General features: G+C 41.4%; 2 protein-coding genes across 2 annotated transcripts in view; both read right to left on the reverse strand.

Moving 5' to 3' along the window:
- The window catches only part of ror2 (receptor tyrosine kinase-like orphan receptor 2), a 56,685-nt gene extending 48,109 nt beyond the window's left edge, over positions 1 to 8,576 (reverse strand). Inside the window, exon 1 of the mRNA XM_074691170.1 lies at positions 8,128 to 8,576. Coding sequence (XP_074547271.1) covers positions 8,128 to 8,191 — 64 coding nt within the window. The 5' untranslated portion in view covers positions 8,192 to 8,576. The remainder of the gene's footprint in view (positions 1 to 8,127) is intronic.
- A 585-nt stretch (positions 8,577 to 9,161) lies between these two features.
- sptlc1 (serine palmitoyltransferase, long chain base subunit 1) lies at positions 9,162 to 15,900 on the reverse strand. Its single transcript, XM_074690415.1, has 15 exons — positions 15,788 to 15,900; positions 14,759 to 14,866; positions 14,572 to 14,666; positions 14,152 to 14,245; positions 13,976 to 14,048; positions 13,558 to 13,690; positions 13,327 to 13,456; positions 13,158 to 13,247; positions 12,556 to 12,663; positions 11,929 to 12,024; positions 11,421 to 11,517; positions 11,264 to 11,318; positions 10,789 to 10,906; positions 10,436 to 10,509; positions 9,162 to 9,865 (listed from the first exon to the last, which is right to left on the reverse strand). Exons 1-15 carry the CDS (start codon positions 15,863 to 15,865, stop codon positions 9,772 to 9,774), a joined length of 1,443 nt encoding a protein of 480 aa, XP_074546516.1. The 5' UTR covers positions 15,866 to 15,900; the 3' UTR covers positions 9,162 to 9,771.
- Positions 15,901 to 17,062: the final 1,162 nt, after the last annotated feature.

Raw genomic sequence — 17,062 nt, forward strand, 5'->3', positions numbered from 1 at the left:
AAAAAAACTAAAAATAATTGCAAAATCAAAATTGTTAAAGTTAATCAGACTGCAGTGCTCGATGAATATCTGCTTATGAGGAAGTCATTATTTGCTGTGTTTGCCACTCCAGCAACTTGAGAAAGTTTATTTCTTATCGAGAGGTTTTAAAGGAACGGTTGGTTGATTCTGTTTCTTCATATTTTACAAACAACAATGAAGTGATAATGTTGGCGGTCAGTACTACACATAGACAGAGTTTCAGACTGTGGTGTAGTTATTCCGAGTTGCTGTTCCTGAACGTCTCATCTCAAAAGTTGTACAAGCATTCAGCAAGAAGTCCACAAGATCTGCTCCATTAGTGACATCACTGATTGGTGAATCTTTTTTAAAAGGCACAATAAACATAATAACTTACCACACACAAAGGTCTTTTTGAAATAAAAAAAAAGTGGTTAACTTGCTGAAAGTGACTGCATGATGGCATCAATGGAGGAGGCTTCTTGAGTGCTGGGTTCAAAAGTGCAAAAAAAGTTTTTAAGGACAGCAGTTCACAGAGTTATCATGGGGACAATATAAAGACCAAACACAATACACGCTGTGAATGTTTGGTCATGTTATGTCATTAGCATGTGACAGGTGTGCAAGTTTTTAAAAACCAAGTCTTAAAACAGCTTGACCACCAAAGGCAGCATCTCTGACTGGTCTAGATGCAATTGAAGGCACTAACCTTTCCTGTTTTCTAAAAGCAATTATGGAGGGGTTATCTGTGCTTAATTATATTTCTGATGAATCAGGTTAATTAAAACATTCAAAATCAAAGGTCCTGTTAACATTGGGCGTAAACATACAAAATGATGAGGTGACCACACCAAACAGGGATTCAAAATGATCACTGAGCAAATAGTCAAGGGTGGTCTGAGACACAGAGGGGGTAAGAACTCAGGTGTCTCTGTTGGTACCACACAAACAGAACAGGCTGAATAACCTACTCAGCTGAGGTCACCAGGACACACTCAGTCTGATTTCCATGAAGCCTCCAGGTTACAAACATTAACTAATTCAAGCTTTGCAAACAGAGATCCAATCAAGAGTGTTTACTCCACATTCACACACATGAGCACGCGAGTGCCAGGTGTGAATGATGTGCTGAGACCTCGGCACATGTAATCAAATCACTGAGGACGATGTGCATAAAGAGGAGGTGTAAACAGAGTGAGTGTGTCACAGTTTCAACAAAGGGAGAGCGCCCAACCTGCCTTCAGAGACGCTAAAAAAAAACAAATCATACAGAAAGAGATCAACTGATGGTTGAGTCTGTGTGCAGGAGCCCACTGTAAAACCACAACCCTTCTTCCCTTCTTCTTAGGTTTTGAGAGATAAAGTTAATGAGACATAAGATGCATTAAATTAGAAACAGAAACACCTTTGGTAAAAGTTCTTTGCCTTAATGCCTGTTCAAACATGCATAAAACTTCTAAAAAAGCTACCAAAGCTGCCAGAGCGAGCTGTGTGAGTGAATGCTAACAGCTGTTTTCCTTTCTTTAACCATAGGTCCAGTTTACTCAACAACATTTCACCTCTAAATGCAAAAAATGCACTGAAGGAAAGTCTGTGTTAACACCAAAATGCTGAGGGACTGGAAACCCTGTAGTAAGCATACCAGGCCTGTAGTTGGTACTGTAACCGTCTTGTCCAGAAGCAGCTTTTGGTGGAGCTCCACTAAAGCTCACCTGGCAAATGCTAACTGCAGAAGTGGTGCTACAGATGCACATTTTGTTGAAAGACAGTCAACAGAATCAGACTAAAACCCATTTTTGTGTAAACGAGAGGCTGAAACGCAACAATACCTTTGGGTTTTTATCCCAAAACTGTTGTCGTGTAAACAGCCCCATATATCTGCCAGCCCCCCTGGTGACATTTGCACAAGATGTCAGGAAACCAGTAGGAAGAATTCAGCAAAATTCAATGGAAGCAAGCAGTGAGTGGTGATGTTTGTATCATGCAACCAGTGCAATCCTAAGAGAGGAAAAATCAAACCATCTTGGGATGAAGAGAGAAAAGATGTCTGAGTATCTGTCAGTGTAAAAAGTGTCAGCATAGTGAACTTCTCTGATGCTTTCTCCTCCCTGATGTTGGAAACATTACATTGTGGCTTTCACTGACTGAGTTTATGTCCTGTCCTGCCTCCTGAGACCCTCCACCAAACCTCTTCAACAACAGCTAAAAGTAAAGAGCAGTGAGAACTTGACACTGAGAAGAACATCCTAGTTGTTTTTGGCCAATGTGGTTTGTTTTCTTCAAGTTTTGCAACCTCCATCTCAACGTGTTCTTTAACCCCTACTTCTAAACAAACAACATTTTGAAACAAGCAGAGTTTTTGGCTCCAAATTAGTTGATTCAGTTCCTCCTTAGAGGGATTTCCAGTTTTGCACCAAATGAAGAGATCTCATTCCTCAGTCTGTCATCACCATCTGAACCTGTGATCATCAAAGCCTGCGTCTCTGATGAACGTATAAAACCACAGAGTCTGGCTGTTTCTGTACGTTGTCGTGCATCACTCTGTGCTTTAGCACAATAACAGCCCGCAGCTTTCCTGCAGCCTTCCTGCAGCAGCTCTTCTCCTCTGAGAGCTGTCACTAGCTAGCAATTAAATTCACCTCAGAACAAAGCCTTCAGTGTGGCCTCAAGGATGAGAAGGCAGCGGTTGTGATGGAGAGGGAATGGCGAGGAATCTCTGTGATAAGGCAGCTGAGGAGGTGAAATTAAAAAGCCGCTAGAGGATGATTAGAAATGTTAAGTTATTGAACTATGATCCAGACTTCTGCTGGCAGAAGTTGAGAAGCGTGCTTACTTCTTTATAACCTCTTTTACACATACACCCTTAAATGAGTACTTATGAGAAAAATGCTAAAAATAGACACAATCTTTATGTGCTTTTTAAGATATACTCTCAAGTCTCTTACAGTCGACCTCTCTGACTCCCTGCCAAGTCAGATCAGCAGAGGATAAACTGTACACGTCTCCAGATCAACTGTTCTGCTCCTCCCCCTCCACGCTGAAGTTTCAACGTCCCACAGAAGAAAGAAGTTCATGGCTGAGCAAAAACTTTAAACTCCTAACACCTCACTCACATTTCCATAACCTCCAGATTAATGTTGTGACCTCTGGCTAACTCCTCCAGCTCATCCACTCCTGCAGCTCAGCGGGGAAGCATGGATGAAGGAAAAATCAGAGCATGTGCAGGAAAACTGAGACTGAGTGCGCATTTAACAGTTCATCATAAGGTTTGCCTGTAGCTAAATAACAGAACCATTACTTCATTAAACCACATACAGGCTCCGCCCCCTGCAGCAGATGGATTCATCAACCTGAGTCTGATTCAAGTGGTGAGGCATCAACAACATTACAGCATGAAGAGTTGGTTTCCTCCAGCACACAGTGAGACTCCACATGAATCAGTCTCACCTGCTGTTTTATATCAGCGCTCAGGAAAGTGCAATCACAGACACTCTGAAAATAAAGCCGCTGAGGTGGTTCGGTTTAAAATGAAGCAACAAGTTGTATTGTTAAAGAGAAACTACAGGTTTTACTGCCTGTTGTTAGGCTGGGAAAGAGAAAGCAAGTGCATCTGTGATGGAAAAGAACTACTGCATCTCTTTACAACAGAAACAACACAGAAGTGCAAATCAGATTCCTGGATTCCTAGTCTGGTATATGCACAACAGCAGCTTTTAAAGTGGTGTGCTATCACAGAATGACATCGCTTTCTGACTTTAAAGGTTTTACCCTCTGTAGGCGGAAACACAAACAGTTAAATGTGAAGCTGTGAGATACAAATCCTTGGGTGCCATTGTGCTTTATTGTACTGAATAAGCATCAAGTTCATTTTTTTGTGAAATTTTTAAAGACAATTTTACAAAACATCACATCTCTGTTTCTTTAACCACCAGCCACCAGATGGTAGTAGTGTAACCCTTCCTAAGCTGTTTGACCTATATCGGAACAATCAAACTTAAAGGTAGAGTCTGCAGGATTTTCCTAATAAGTAAAATATCAACTTTATTAGTAATAATCCTGCTCAATCATCTCGTATGGGCTTATATAAATGTGTCTCAGTGTCTCTGTTTGCCTCAACCCCTTCCTCTGCATGTATGTTGATATTTTGGTTGTTTCAGGACATTTCTGGACAGAGAGTAGATGGGGCTGCCTCAGCCAATCACAGCACACCCAGTGTGCAAGTGAATTTGCGTGTTGATTAGTGAGTGGAAAAGGTAATCAGAGCAGCTATGACAGTGGATGTAGCATGGAGGAGGATAAAGAAACAAAGTAAAAAGAAACGCCAAATAGATAAAGCTTTTTTCTACACAAGGGTAAAGCTTGGCTTGAGTACTTTCTTTCACTGTCAAGCCGCACGGAGAGCAGCAGGGGACAAAGAGTGAGACGAGTTGGCTTTCTGCTAACCAGGTATGTGTCAAATACCCATGATTAGCTTGTGCTAACATGCTGAGTCAGGCACATGGCTCTCGAGTCTTTCCCCTGTACAAACGCGATGCTACAGGTGGTTGCTGGACTGGTCAGTGTGTTCATATAGTAGGGCTGGACAATTAATCGGATTTTAATCATGATTTCAATTTTGCCATCTGACAATCATAAAAACAATATAATCAAAGAAAAACAATTAATATGCCACACAGTGTAGATGTATGCAAGTTCCTGTGCTTCATAGCTCTTCTGTGTTCCATGTGCAGCCACAGTGAGTGTGTGTGACTTATGTGTATCAATAATACTGTATGTGCCACTTGCTGGTTCTTTAAAGTTGTGTTTAAATCAGGACTGAAGTTTTTGAATAAATGAATAATTGTGATTCCAATATCACTTAAAATAATTGGGATTCTTATTTTTACCATAATCGCCCAGCCCGTCAGTCACGGTCGAAGGCAGTGGGTGTGTGCTGCCGCTGACACTGAGCCAAGGAGGAGGAGCTCAGTTTGAATGTTGTGTTTATTATCAAGTAACCGTAATCCCTCAGTCAGGAAGAAGTGAGCAGTGGTTCTACGTGTGTGTGTCCAAATATGTGTAAAGGATCTCTTGCTTGCTGGATAACTCTTACTTCTGAAACCTTTATAAACTTTATAATATCACAGTTCATGACACCAGGGTTAATTATCCACAACTAGGTTTAGAAAGAAAGCCCATGAGTGAAGCAAGGATAGCACTTTGTTATTGACCCTGCAGTAGATTCTGATTGAAGAGCGGGTTTCGGGTTACTTTACCTTTAAATGCAAAGAACACCCCTCCCCGCCCAGCACTGCCATTATCATGAATGGAGTCGGTCAGTCTGCACGGCAGGGGGTCAACACAGGGGGCTTCAGCAAAGCAATAATGTGGAACAGTGAAAGCCAGCTCAACTTCTACTTTAACCCAGGACCACATCATCTGGAAAACTCGCTGCAGACCAGTCTGTGTGACGCAGCAGGTTTCTTTTTGTTTTGCATATTTTGTAAAAGCCCTCAGTACCATCAGTCCCACTGCAGTCTTTCAGTGACTACATGTACCAGGATGCACTGCAGCAGCAGTGGTATTGAACCCTACATTTTGTCTGCTGACTTCCTTGAATATCAAGTAGGACAGCACTTCAGAGTTTCTTACCACCCATAAAATCCTCTGGAAACAAACTTTGATGACACAGTCTTAACACAGGGTTTGTTGAAGGACTGCAAAGAAAATAATTATCCTACAATCCAGTAGATCAAAGCAACTAATGCCCTCTGAATCAGTCACTCATTAACAACCTCTTGGATCAGAAATCCTCTATTCAGAAAAGTCTTCATCTGTGTCTGAGACTGATGTGTTTTTGGGTTAAATTTGGCTGAAATAATCTGGTTTCATTTTAGTGTGTTTGTGTTTTAATCCCTGTCTTCAGCAGCTGCTCATGTTGAAGAGATGTGTAATACTTGTCTTTAGTTAAAGCTGATCACAGAGACGACGATGATGGAGCTCTCACCACTTGAAGGAAAGCCCTCCGGCAGCAGATCAGGCCTTCCTGTTTTAAAGTCGACACAGTGAGTCATGCAGCTCATTAAAAAACCTCCACCAGCATCGCAGCTGCTGCCTGAGCGCTCAGAGGGACGTTCACATCCTGAAAAACTTCTAGGAAAATTCAAGACGGCCTGCTCCTGGAATTCACTGTAGGGGTTATTCACACGTGTCCTTCATGGTGAGATGTTTTCCCTAACATGATAGGATGCTGTGGTTGTTGTTGTGTATACCTGTTCTAGTTTCTCATAGTTCTAACCTAGCGGTTACATGTCAGTTTAATCAGACACAAACTTCATCTTCATTTACTAGACAGACATGCTAACTATCTGCCTGATGTGCTTGTTTTCATCCAGGTAGTAGAGTATCAAAGCATTATGGAACAAGGGCCACAGCCCTCAGCCATGTTTCCACCAAGCGGTTCAGTTCATCTTGGCACGGCATGCATTCTGCGGTGTTGCCACTGATTTTTCTGTGGGACAGATCCCCAAATAACTGAGATGAACCGTTCCACTTTTTTGGACCCTTGAGGGTCCAGACTAAACCGATCCGATCAGCTACGTAATAGCATGTCGCCATAGCAGCCCGACAGTGTATCCCGCTAATAATTCCAATGAAGAAGAGAAATGTGAAAGTAAACAAAGAGCAACAATGGAAGACATTCAGCAATTCATCTTTTTCACAACCAAGCTTTCAAAAAAAAAGGCTGTGAGCTGCCAGGAGAAATACAGCAGCCGGGAAGAATCGTCTCAGGAAGTGACGATTCTTTCCACTTATCAATGGCCTGCAGTATTTCTAGCTCCACCTTCTGGAGTCAGTGGTATGGTATGTGTGGCACCCCAGATGAAGGGTACCAAAGTGGGACGGTATGGGTTGGTAATTTGGGGAACTGTTCAGGGACTAATCAGTGGAAACACCACAAAAGAGACGAACCGAACCGAACCGAACCGAACTGCTCGGTGGAAATATGACTTGCGAGGCCTCACAAATTCTTCAAATGGCCTTGTCTTAACTGACTTGCTTTAAATCTTGCAAGGAAACTAATTTCTGGTCTCAACTATAGCTCAGTTTGTCAGCAACCAAAAGGTTTATTTCAATCACAACAGGTTTACTGTAATCCAAAAATGGTCCATCTTCATGATTTTACTGAAACACTTGCAGTCAAAGCTGATTTAACATGCAGAAACTGTCCACTTCTTTCTTAGAGCCAGTATCATTTCTCCACACTTTAGGAAACAGACCTGTGGAAGACGTGTTCCACCTTTCTGTTTTTATCTTGAACTCACAATGGACAGAAACACCTATAACTTCAGGGGGTGAGAGGTGGGGTCCCTTTCGCCCCACCTCCCTGTCCCCCTTTCACTTCATACCAAATGGCGAGTCCTCAGAGCTGAAAACAGGAAATCTCCCCCAATCCTCACCCCCCTGCTGGGGGAGTAAATGAATTAACATGACTGACAAAGACGCGCGAGCACCTCGAGCTATGTGTCCAATTAACATGACAACGACACAGAGGGCCTTTGAGTCCCACACAGGCACCTTTTACCAGGGCCAGGAGCCACAGGAACACATGTCAACAGGCCCAGAGACGAGCTAAAGTGACCGCAGAAACTTAGAGGGGAGGGGGAGACACTCACACACCCTCCCCCTGTCCCTCCACAGTAAATCAGCCCTTAGGTGAAACCAAACTCAGGACGAACTTACAAAACAGTTCACTGCAAAATTCACTAATTTTCCCACAAGAAAAAGTTACAAAACATTAAAAATGCTCGTATAACTTTTGAATCATGGCTCAGGAGGTTTGAGGTAATCCATACGGCTGCAGAGATGCCTCAGTTTAAAAAAAAGATATCCAGGATGGAGGTGCAATCTGCAGCTTAAAGCACCACAATGGGCCTGATGCAACTTTTTCATCTCAATGCAACAAGAAAAAGAAACGAGTAAAAGCTTCATCCATTGTGTAATGGATGCAGGGCTGAACGCACAGTGAGCTCATGGATGAGTTTGTTTAAAGCGCAAAAGAAGCTGCAGAAAGTTCTCTTTAAATCACCTCAGTGCATCACATCACTTCTCAGTTTAATCTGGCTTCTGTGGTTGTATGAGACTTACCTTCACATCTCAAACTTGGATACAAGAAAAGCATCCAGAGAAAAGTCCTCGGGATCGAGCCCATGGCGGCAGAATTTACCAAACTTCGTAGAAAAATGTAAAACTCAGACTGACGATGATTTCATCCAGATCTTGGAGCGTGCGTTTTCAGCTGGGTCTCCTCCTATTCTTCTTGTTTTCCAGGGGCCCGCAGAGAAAAGCGCACTTTTCAGGATCCACACATGGAGGTGCGGGACGGATGCGGGTTCAGGGAGGAAAACAAAGCCACGTTCATCCCGGCTAAGTCCGGCAGAAAGTCCGCGAGAGAGGGGAGAGCTGAGGTGCTCCTGCAGACCTGTTGATCCCACAGTGGCTTCTGTCCTCGCGCTGAAAAGACGGGAGCGTGGAAAAGTTGAGGGAACGCACGCGCGTACTAATTAATCACACATATGGAATTGCCCTGACGCTGTTGTGTTGTGGAGAGCGCCGCCCAGAGCCCGGAGTGTGTTACAAGCCGTTTGAATGTTGAATCACAGACACATCTTACACCAGGGATGTCCAACTCGTGCCATGGAGGGCCAAGAGGCTGCAGGTTTTCTTTCCAACCAAGAACTCCACCAGCTGATTCCACTGATTAGCCCCTGCTCTCTGCTTGAAGGTGAGGTAATCAATGGAATCAGCTGGTGGAGTTCTTGGTTGGAAAGAAAACCTGCAGCCTCTTGGCCCTCCATGGCACGAGTTGGACATCCCTGTCTTACACAAATATGTCTCCATAAAAATTTGGTCCATTTCAAGTCAAACCTTTGTCATTAAAGTTGTATCTCTAATTTTACTTTTTAAATATTTTACTTTCAAAACTTTTTGTTTGAAAAAATGTGCTGAAATGGAAAAGTTAGCCTCAATGATTCTTCCAGATCATCTTACGCTTTTGAAGTCTCCCAATGTTAATCAGGTTTAACATGTACCATGAGTCTCAAAAGGACTGAGTTTGTCCCCCTAAGATAACATAACAAGCCCCCTAAAATAAATTAAAAAAGACCAGTAACACACACATATAGTTTAAATTAGATTTATTTACATTTCATGAGTGTTAAGATTTTAAATACCAGAAAAAAAAATAAGTAACACGAACTGATATGAAAAAAAATGCAGGTGTAAAAAAATCCAGTTAAATATCACAGCCCTTCTGTTCAGTTCAGGTGCTGTCAAATAAACGAAAGATATTTAAAAATAAAAAAGGAGACATATTTTTCAGTTTGGTCAAAAGCAACAAGTCATTTGGTCTGAGGTGTAATTTTGTATCAGAGACTGTTTTTATCACTATCATTCACTGCTTACAGCCCTGCTGGAGACGTAATTACATTCATAAAACCACACAACATGTAGGACATGCAGTGTGATCATGGCACATCATACATGGGACAAAAGAGAAAAAAATATTACAAAGAAAAAAGTAGCTGTGTGTGAAACAGCAATAATCATTGTGACACATTCAGGGTGCCGCGCACACAGTCTGTAAATTAGAGCGCTGCGTCTGGAGTGTTCCCCTCACAGTGATGATGACCCTCCTGTTCGTCTGTAGTGACTCCTGCTAGAGCTCTGTTATCTCTGCCTACAAAAGCATCACCATCTTCATCATCTGCAGCATCATCATCATCATAACCATCATTTGATAAGAGCTGAGGCTGCATCTCTGATACAGGTTACGGCCTTCTGGATGTCCTCGTCTGTCTGCTCCACTGTTACCACCACTCTGATACTGAGGACACACACACACACAGGAGACACAGCGTCAAATACACCAACTAAACATTTCAAGTGCAGCCAGACAAACAAACAGTCGTTACAAGGACATGTTTACCATTGTGTGACATGAGCTTTTCTTTTAACAGCTCTGTTCTCATGCAGTAATTTCCATCACAGAGTCATGTCTGTTTTTAATGCAGTGCTGCCTGAGGAGGAGCACATCCACCCAGGATCAGCTTGGGCCTTGGATTTTTGTATAGAGAAAAACTTGATAATTGTCAGTTTTAAAATTTGAGATATCCTCTTTGAACCATTTTGAGTTAAGTTGAGTAAAGGCTTAAAATGTTTGCAAACCATTAAATTCTGTTTCTTTCAACTTTTCAAAGAGTTTTCTAACTTTTTTAAGAATTGTGCTTGATTATTTTTCATCTGGAAAAATCTGCTAAACTAAAAAAAGAACTTTCCTCCAGTGGACTGGTTCAAGGGTTAGGGTTTGTCTGTCCAAAACAAAAAGATGAGACACACGGAAGAGGACTTAATATACATTTAAGAGACCAGGTCGGGGAGGGGTTGAGTCTCTCACCTTGGTGGGGGCAGGAAACGCTCCTCTTTCTCCAGGTAACGAGCCAGGGTCAGAGCCACGTTTCTTTCTAAACACTAGACAAAAGAAAGAAGCATAAAAAGCCCTTAGACTTCATCAGACCTTAGAGTTTATGACAAATCATTTAAAACTAACAAAAATGAAATAATGGAAAATATGAAACTTAAAAGAAAGAAATTACAACATCTGTGATTATGGTGAAGCATTTCAAGTGACAAAGAGACGTGCATCTCTGTTTTGGATTTAACTTCTGTGTCTAAGAAAATAAGAAGTTAAAAAAAAAAAAACAGATGATACACTAATCTGTTTTAAAGCTTATGCTATGAAGGTCTTACATATTCCACAATGGAGCGCAGCAGCTGCATGTCAGAGTCTCTGGATCCTGAACTTTTCTCCAGCTGGAGGTGAAGAGCTGGAGCCAACGGGACACCAACCAACTTCAAACCTGGAGTCCTGTCCGATAGACCAAAACGACAAAATCAACAAACCAAAGCAGCTAATATCAGAGCCATCACCGACTCTTAATGTAAAGCGTCTCAGGAGGATTCAGGCATAGTTGGTGTTACCTCAACTGCTTATATGTCAAATATCTAACTCTTGACTGGCTCTTCTATTCTACAGATTAAATTCGTATATCTAGATATACAAATTTTTACTCCTTGAGTTTTTGTCCTGTTTATTTTATCAAAACGAGACATTTTCACTTCATTTTTCACAATGAAAAGCATTAATTCCTCAGCCAATAAACATGAGATGTCTGCAGTTCAAGTAACAGATGAATGAGTGTTAGTTTCTTCAGAATGAACGTACCCCTCTAAAGCTCTGTGAACATGTTGGCACTTTTCCCTCAGGATGGTAAAAATATCTACAACACAGAAACAACAAAATACATAAGAGGAAAAAAAAAGTTTCGTTTTAATAGACTTTCGGAGAACAGAGGAAACAGCAGAGAAGACTTTTTCTGTACCTGGATCCTCCTCCATGATGCTGAGTGCTTCGATGGCTGCAGCAGCCAGCATGGGAGGTAGAGAGGCAGAGAAACAGTAACCCTGACCTGACAGACGCTGGAGAGGGGGAAGTAGAGGACATCAGAGTTAAAACTCTAACACTGATCAAACAGAAGAACAACACCTTACACTGGACATCAGTTAACATGAAGACAACCACTGAGCACCATCCATGCACATGTTTGGTTGAAGCAATAGTCACAGTTCATGAGGAGTGGACAGAGGATGCTAATATTCCTCGTCTTTCTAGCCTTACAGGTGAGGTCTTGGTAAACATTCCTAATTATCATTTTGGGCATCCCTTCAGCAGACTTGGACTCAGGAGGTGATTTGTGCCAGATATAAAGTAAGACACCAAACTTCAGATGAGAAAATATCTACTGACTTATTTTTTGTGCAAACCAACTCATGTCCTGAAACTCTAACTGTGGTTTCTTACACACGTTAGGGAAGTGACGTAGTTCTCACCTGGTGGTCAATGACAAATGAGCGTCCACAGCAGAACCCTCCAATAGAAGCCACGGCGTTCTCCATGTTAGCGCTGATCAGATCAATGTCATCAATCTGCATGGAAAATTTACCATACCATGGTTAAGAGTGCCACATACAGAAGTCATAACTGCACTGCAAAAACTGAAATCTTATCAAGTGTTTTTGTCTTATTCTCAGTAGAAAATTCCTTTTTAGACTCAATATGAGCCAAATTCACATGACCAATCCAGAAAAATGTCTTGTTTAAAGTTATTTAAAGACAAAAATGAGGCCTGAATTGCTCGTAACCAGTAAAAAAATCTGCCAATGGAACAAGAGAAAAGTTACTTGAGGTAAGACATTGTTCTAGTCTCAAGGAAATTTTCAAGCAATTTTTTCTTGTTCCATTGGCAGATTTTTTTTACTGGTTACAAGCGATTCAAACCTCATTTTTGTACTCTGATAACTTGAAACAAGACATTTTTCTGGATTGATAAGTTGAAAGTGGCTCATATCGAGTATAATAAGACAATTTTTACTTTAAAAAAGACAAAAACACTTGAAGATTTCAGTTTTTGCAGTGTGTGATAGTGAATTAAATGTTCAAAACTACGGTGTGCTTACATTGACCCCAAAGTGTTCTGTGACGCCTCGGCCGTGCTCTCCCAAAACACCAAACGACATGCTCTCCTCCAGAAAGATCCGCACCTTGTACTTATACTTAAGCTTCACCTGCAGCACAAGCAGAACACCTGAGCACAGACACGTGGTAGTGCTGGAGTAATCAGGTCACACAGACACATCCTTTATGTTTGAGTAAAGCAGGAGTAAAATTCAGGATCGCTGATATATGCTTGGGTATCTCTGGTCTGAATTATCACCAAAATGAAATCAAACAGGCTAAGATCTTAACCATGAACAACTGTAACTTCGTCTGCTTTACACACACCAGAGTACTCTGGCAAAAGCAGGAGTCGCAGACTGATTACTGGAATCTCTTTTTGCACAGGATCTGAGTCAAACATTAAAAACATCAGAGTAACAGTAAATGTTTTCAAATAGTCAAGGTCACCTTTGCTCGTTGGAACCTCATCTATATGAAATAGGACTGAAGTGTGTTATGGTATATAGTAAACAAGCAATTATCCACCAGGTAGCAATCTGAAGAAGACACCATAAAAAGCAGTTGTATAAAAAGCAGCTAATCATTTTGTTTTTCTGTTTACCAGTTCAGGCAGAGGACAGATGTCTGCAGTGTTGATGTACAGACCCTCGACCACGATGAACTTCCTGGTCACTCGAGCTTTACGAGGATTCTGAAACAGAAACGATGGGTTTATAAAATTAAATTATGTGTCATTCATGAACTTGAAGAACAGATTTCAGAGTCCTGACCTTCTGGTCTTCCAGCTCCTGCTCCTTCAGCAGCCTCTCCAGGTCCTCCATGTCATTGTGTTTGAAGTATTTGAGGAAGCTGCGAGACGCCTGGAGACCTTTCTGGATGGAGAAACAGGCAGCTTCATCCCTGAACAACAAAAGAAATCAACACAAATTTAAAGCAGGTCAACATAAGCAGGCTGCAGTTCAAAGCTGTGCCCTGAAAACATCAGCGGAGTATTGACTTACACAAAGATGATGTCTCCTCTCTTGGAGTAGGCCGGGATGGCACTGGCAATGGTTGCAAAGCCGTAAGAATAAATGATGGCTTCTTCTGTTTTCATAAATTTGGCTAAACGACTCTCCAGCTCCAGGTGAACATCTGAAATAATGAGCCAGTTAAAATCTACAGGATCATAATCATTTCCTGGAGAATAACTTGAGTGAAAATTGTTGAGCCCTACACTATGATGAGAATTTCTACATTTATATCGATACCACATGGAAACAGACGATGAGCAGACATCTCTGACGGATACTGAAAACTAAGCATCTATGTGAACATCTGGATTACAGCCTGTGAGGTTTCTAAAGTCTCTAAATCATCTGGGTGTCAGAAAGAGGAATGTGAGGGGGATTATCAGTTAGATAGAAAGATTTTACTCACCAAAAGTCCCGTAAAATCCTCTTGGTCCACATGTCCCTACACCATATTTCTTTAAGGATGCAAGAGCTTTTTGCTATGAGGAGGAAGAAAACAGAGAATTTATTCCTCATTTTTTTTGCTAACCTGACACACGATGAAAAATAAATAAAACACTTTCTTTTCTGAGGGATGAATACCTTTACTCGCTCATTGTCGAGGAGACCTAGGAAGTTAAACGATGCAAAGTTGGTGCACTCTTTTCCATTAATGATGATTTTATGGCTGGGGGGTCTGTGGGAGAGAAAAGGGTTTGGATCAAGTATTAGTTTCTCTAACAGTTTTGTCCCTGCAGCATTCAATGATGGAGAAATATTCAGCCTTTCTGCAGCACTTTTTGTACAAAACACTCTGAACTGATCTGGCATTTTTAAACTTAGGGATCTACATGAAAATCAAAGATTTGAAGAGTCTAAACGAGCATGCAATAACAAATGAAGAGACCTTAACCAGTAATAAAGCTAACTTTAAAAGCAAAACTTCTTATGAAGAGTAATACTGCATAATAGAGTTATTTCATATCTCATTTTGAGGTTACGGAGGTGTCTCTGTGTCTTTACCCTGTGACCACATCATAGTTGAGAGAGGGATGGTCTTTAGACACAGGAGGAACCAGAGGCTCAGGCTGCCACTCCTCAATAAGGTCCTCTTTTTCCTAGAAGCACATGACACAGGTTGAGTCTCTCACACACATACACACACAGCTGTTTGCCAGCATGGTTTGTGCCTCTGTGATGCTGTGTGTACCTTCTCTGTGAGTCTGTAGGTCTCGTGGAGTTTGTAGGTCTTAGAGAAGAGCAGTCTGATGATCCACAGGATGAGGATTCCCTCTAGGATCAGGTGATAAGCAGGAGCCTGATGACCACATAGACAGGAGGAGGATTATCATCACTCTGGCTCAACCTTCCTTGTGCTTTTCTCTGTTTTATCTTGTTATTTCCACATGTTGGTGTGAGGGTAAGTTGAGAGCTAAGGATACCACAGCCCTGTGTTGATTCTCACTGTGGAGGATAGATCCTTACTCAACAAAACACTAATGAAGGGTGCCCACTTGTTAACCCTGGTAACACACAGGCTCTTGACACATATCTTTCTTTATGTCTGGGTCATAGAACACAAGAAGCCATATGAGTGACTGTAATATTTAGAGTATTGGTATGAGGCTGTGTGCCTCTTTATTGAGTGCATGGCCATTTCATTAGAGCTTAGGATCACAGTGGTTGTTGCAAATAGTTGCGTTATTTCTTGAAATGAAGGGAATAATAACTGCTAATTTTCAAGTTTTTAATGAAATGCATTGTTTCGTGGATTTTGGGTTGTGTATCAGATTTTAAATGAGGCCATGTCACCTTTAGACACCCCTGTGTGCAGCTGTGTAGCACAGGATTTGAACGCATCACCCCCCACTCAACCTATGAAGCAGTGCAACAAACACTCCAAAACTTTACATTAACATTTGTTTCACGGCTATAAGTGTTACAAATGCGTTTCAATCACATTTAATACCTTTAAAGTAAGCTTTAGACGGAATTTCTCTTTTCTAAGAGTCAAGAATCCACCTTTTTAAGGTTACTTTTGCTCCCAATGCAGCTGCTGCGAGGAAGGAGCCTGACATCCTCCTCAGGACACGGATGTTACTTCCGTATTGAGAAGTTTGCATTTAACCTCGAATAACTCAATAAAAACCACTACCATGTAGCTGAATATATGAGGATTTTGTCTAGAAACGTCTTAATGTGATTTAACCTCACAGAGAAGAAGAGGACAGAAAATTACCTCGTAAAACGCCTGAACCATTTCCACCAACACCCATTGCTGCCCGGACGCCATGTTTGTTTTCTGTTGCAACGTCATCACTCGTGCTGCGTTCACTGTCCACGAGAAAAATACCAAAGCTTAGCATCCGTTCGTGGTACACACCCTAAACTTTAAATATTCCTCTCATTTATCGAGGGAATAAAACTGTTTCCAAAAATTAAAAACTTAGTTCGACACTTTGGATTTCCTCAGCCAATTTTGAAAAGAAAAATGCCTTGGACTAAATGTTAGAGTCAAAGGCATTGAAGAAATAGTTTTATTAAGATCTATTCGCTGTGTGTGGCTGTAGTGACCTTTTAAAGAATTTTAATTCAGTCATTTCCGGTGAAGAATTACTCTATTCAATTTTAATTTTAATCTGTTTCTCATACTTGTTGGATGTTGCAGACCAGAAATATAGTTGACATTTACATCTGTGACCACAGGAGACAAGAGGGGTCAAGACGTGCAGTAGGAAGTTAGTATAATGGAATTAATGGCTGTGCCAAAACTTTATTTTAGTGTTTTGTTCACTAAAAAGAAAACACTGTACTTGACATCCATCCTCTGTGAAGCCATACTGAGAAAAGCTCCCCCTGCTGCTGACTCTCTGAAACTCACAAAGTCTGCCTCATCAATGTTAACAGGTAGGACATGTGTCAAACTACAAAATCCGGATCTAGGTCAGATAAATGTGTTGAATTATGCCACAGGGTTCACTTTTCTGAGTAATTTAGTTAAAACTGATTATTTGATGTGATGAAAAGGGCTGTGACACAATGATTGACAGCTCTGTTGACCACTGAGGCTTGCTATGTGCACTGAATTATCAGAGTAGAGGAGAAATGTCAGCAGAAATGGAGAGAGCACTCACTCAAGTGTCATTAAACTTTCCATAACTGTCAGTATCTGCTTAAAACCCATACAAAAACCTGCTCTACTGTTGACTGGACCCACCTGAATGAGCAATAACAACTTATTGATAAGATTAACAAGTTTTGGTCTGAGGAAGTTTAATTGAGATGATGTTTTGACTGCTTCATATATCAGTGGGAGACGTTTTGGTAACTCAAAGATTAAGACTTGTATATGAAACAGTCTCGGGGTACAGCTGATTGGAGAGACAAGTGAGTGAGCTGTGGCTGTTTGCTATGCAGCTCAAGCCCTGGCCGAGCTCCACCCTTGTCAGAGTCCAGATTGATCAAATTAGACTGACTCAGCATCTCCAATATGGCGACACAATTGAATGCTTTC

This window comes from Halichoeres trimaculatus, unplaced genomic scaffold (assembly GCF_033239565.1).
Source record: "Halichoeres trimaculatus isolate MK-OKI-2021-1 unplaced genomic scaffold, fHalTri1.1 fHalTri1_scaffold_16, whole genome shotgun sequence".
Classification (NCBI taxonomy): domain Eukaryota; kingdom Metazoa; phylum Chordata; class Actinopteri; order Labriformes; family Labridae; genus Halichoeres; species Halichoeres trimaculatus.

Bases quoted from the DNA above. Each gene is read 5' to 3' on its own strand.
- sptlc1 (XM_074690415.1), bottom strand. From the start codon at position 15,865: ATGACGTTGCAACAGAAAACAAACATGGCGTCCGGGCAGCAATGGGTG. The intron at 11,518-11,928 runs GTGAGAACTACG...CCCCCTCTCCAG, and splicing joins CATTTGTCATTGACCACCAG to CGTCTGTCAGGTCAGGGTTA. The intron at 10,510-10,788 runs GTAAGACCTTCA...TCTTTTGTCTAG, and splicing joins TGCGCTCCATTGTGGAATAT to TGTTTAGAAAGAAACGTGGC.